The sequence below is a fragment of the Belonocnema kinseyi genome, chromosome 2, assembly GCF_010883055.1.
Source record: "Belonocnema kinseyi isolate 2016_QV_RU_SX_M_011 chromosome 2, B_treatae_v1, whole genome shotgun sequence".
NCBI lineage: Eukaryota > Metazoa > Arthropoda > Insecta > Hymenoptera > Cynipidae > Belonocnema > Belonocnema kinseyi.
The window spans coordinates 85,115,037-85,117,346 of NC_046658.1; the positions used below are offsets into that span (position 1 = coordinate 85,115,037).

Here is a 2,310-nt window from a genome sequence, read left to right on the forward strand (position 1 = left end):
TGATGATTCTATTGAACTTGATGACGACGAGGATCGTCTGTCCATCCGGGCTCGTTTGAGAGCACGATGCTTTCGGACTCTTAATGCAGTTGCAAATCGAGCTCGTCTTTTTCTCAAATCATTATTGTCCATCTTCGTTTTTATTAAAAATGTGGCTAGAATAGATTCAGTACGATGTAAAGACATATATAAAATCTTTCTCTCTGGTCTTTTGTAGGTTATGTTGCAATTTGAGAAAGAATCAATTAATCTTATCTCATATAAGTGGATATTATATTGCTCAACAATTATCAAAAAAACAGTGTGTATACAAACCTAGACATGTCGAGGGGTCCTAACGGTAGGATGCCAACGGACGCGACACGACTTGACGGTACTTAACCAAAAATAAAAACAATAAAAAGCTAACCGAGAAGTTAGCGCTACAAAGTCTTGCTCGCGTAATTGAGCAAGATGAGGCTCTTGTTCAATTCTGCGATCTAAAACTTTCTAGTGCTTACTTCTTGGTTAGCTTTTTATTGTTTATATTTTTGGTTAAGTATCATCTAGTCGATCGCGTGCGTTGGCATCCTATCGTTAGGACGCCTCGATGTGTCAATCTGACTTCAACACAAAACTTTCCTGCAGACTTTAATATTCTTTTAGGTTTTCCCAATCATTTCTGTCTGCTGAGGATTACACCATACACTGTCACGATAGCACTTCCTATTTTCAACCGAGACCGTCTGAGAGGGCCAAGGCCAGCACCCTGTCAGACCGTCTTAAGTAGACGGTCTAGATTCGGTCTAGTCAGCCGATCTCTCTACTTAAGACTGCCACGAAATTTTTCCACACGGGTCTTAGAGTGGTATTACACCTGAAGATGATGTGAAGTAATATATGACTTAACAAGATAACTTTTTCTTACGCTATTTAGCTGGTTGTTTTTGCCCAAACCGATAGAATTTGAGGATAAAAATTCGCCTAGTAAATTACTTCAGATGGAGACAAGTAATGTGTGTTTTCAAGTTACTCATTTGATTCGTTTTGTGACCACAATAATCGCATATAAATTGTGGTTTGACTGCTGCGTGTTTTTCACGTTTGTGTCGGTTTAGATTTCTTATAGAAGTGTAAGTACGAGTACAATTATTGCAATTATACTTCTTATCGGATGTATCTGAGGACGTTTTGCAATGTACAACCTTCACATGGCGATTCAGGTAGTCTTTCAATTTAAATCGTCTGTAGCACAATTGACATCTGAATTTTGGCATGACGCCGCATTGGTATTTTTGATGCTTAGTCAATTGACCTTTTGCTTTATAGCTTCGCGCACATTTTGTACATTTATATTTATTTTTTGGTTCTGAATCCTGGTCTTCCTGTTTCTGTTGACTCGGTTGCTTCATGATGCCAGCTAACATACCTTCTCTTGTGCGTCCTGTGCATACTTTTAAATCATATTTTGTATTGAAACTTCGGCCTGTAACTTCTTCCGTATCTTGATCTGAAAATAGACCAAAATTTAATTAGTAATTTTCTAGATCACAGTTCTACTTATGATATTTTCATTACAAGTTTATAACCATACCTTGGGTAATTTCATCCTTGATGTCCACAGTTTCGTCATTGTCATATTCAATTAATATCTTGGCTTCAGAATTATTGTGAAAAGAAATTTCAGTAGTATATGGTTTTTTCCTATATTTTGAAGTACACTTTGGTCTTTTAGTTGCGTTAGAAGAACTTTCTTCGCCTGAAAAAATACGTATGCCATTAGAAGTGATTCAATTTTAAACTGAAAAATCGTATTTGTAATTCGCATGTAGCAATTTTATATCATTACAATATTTCATGGACTTAAACTACCAATTTATTTCTAGATGTGCTAACTGCATTCTGAAAAAGCGGAATGATTGAGAAGGCAGAGAATTACACATTCGTCCTGCATTAAAGGTCATATATGTGGGCTTCCGCATGAAAAGAACCCTTATGATCTGTATGGAGCTACGTATATGCACTGGTTACCGACGCCTCCATTCAATAGTATTCTATATGCTTAAAGCGCCGTCTATGAGACTTTATTTTTTTTAACATTTTAGAACTCTGTGAAGTATTAAAAGAATAAAAAACAATGTATAAATTAGTATTTATCTTTAATTTACGTGTAATAGGCTATATCTGCATTCCCAAAAATTCCGAAGCAAGCGCGACAAAATAAGAAAAATTAAAGAAATGGGAAAGAATTTGAATAGTCTACAAAAAAAGTACAACAAACTCTCGCCTTCAGTCAAATGTCGGGGGTTGCCTTCGGTTGCCTTCAAATGG

At 36.2% G+C, this 2,310-nt stretch overlaps 1 protein-coding gene across 1 annotated transcript in view; it reads right to left on the bottom strand.

Annotated features, from left to right (window-relative positions):
• Positions 1-971: 971 nt before the first annotated feature.
• LOC117182768 (zinc finger protein 808-like) overlaps positions 972-2,310 on the bottom strand; it is an 11,133-nt gene continuing 9,794 nt past the window's right edge. Inside the window, exons 3-4 of the mRNA XM_033375873.1 lie at positions 1,574-1,738; positions 972-1,489 (exon numbers count right to left, since the gene is read on the bottom strand). Coding sequence (XP_033231764.1) covers positions 972-1,489; positions 1,574-1,738 — 683 coding nt within the window. The remainder of the gene's footprint in view (positions 1,490-1,573; positions 1,739-2,310) is intronic.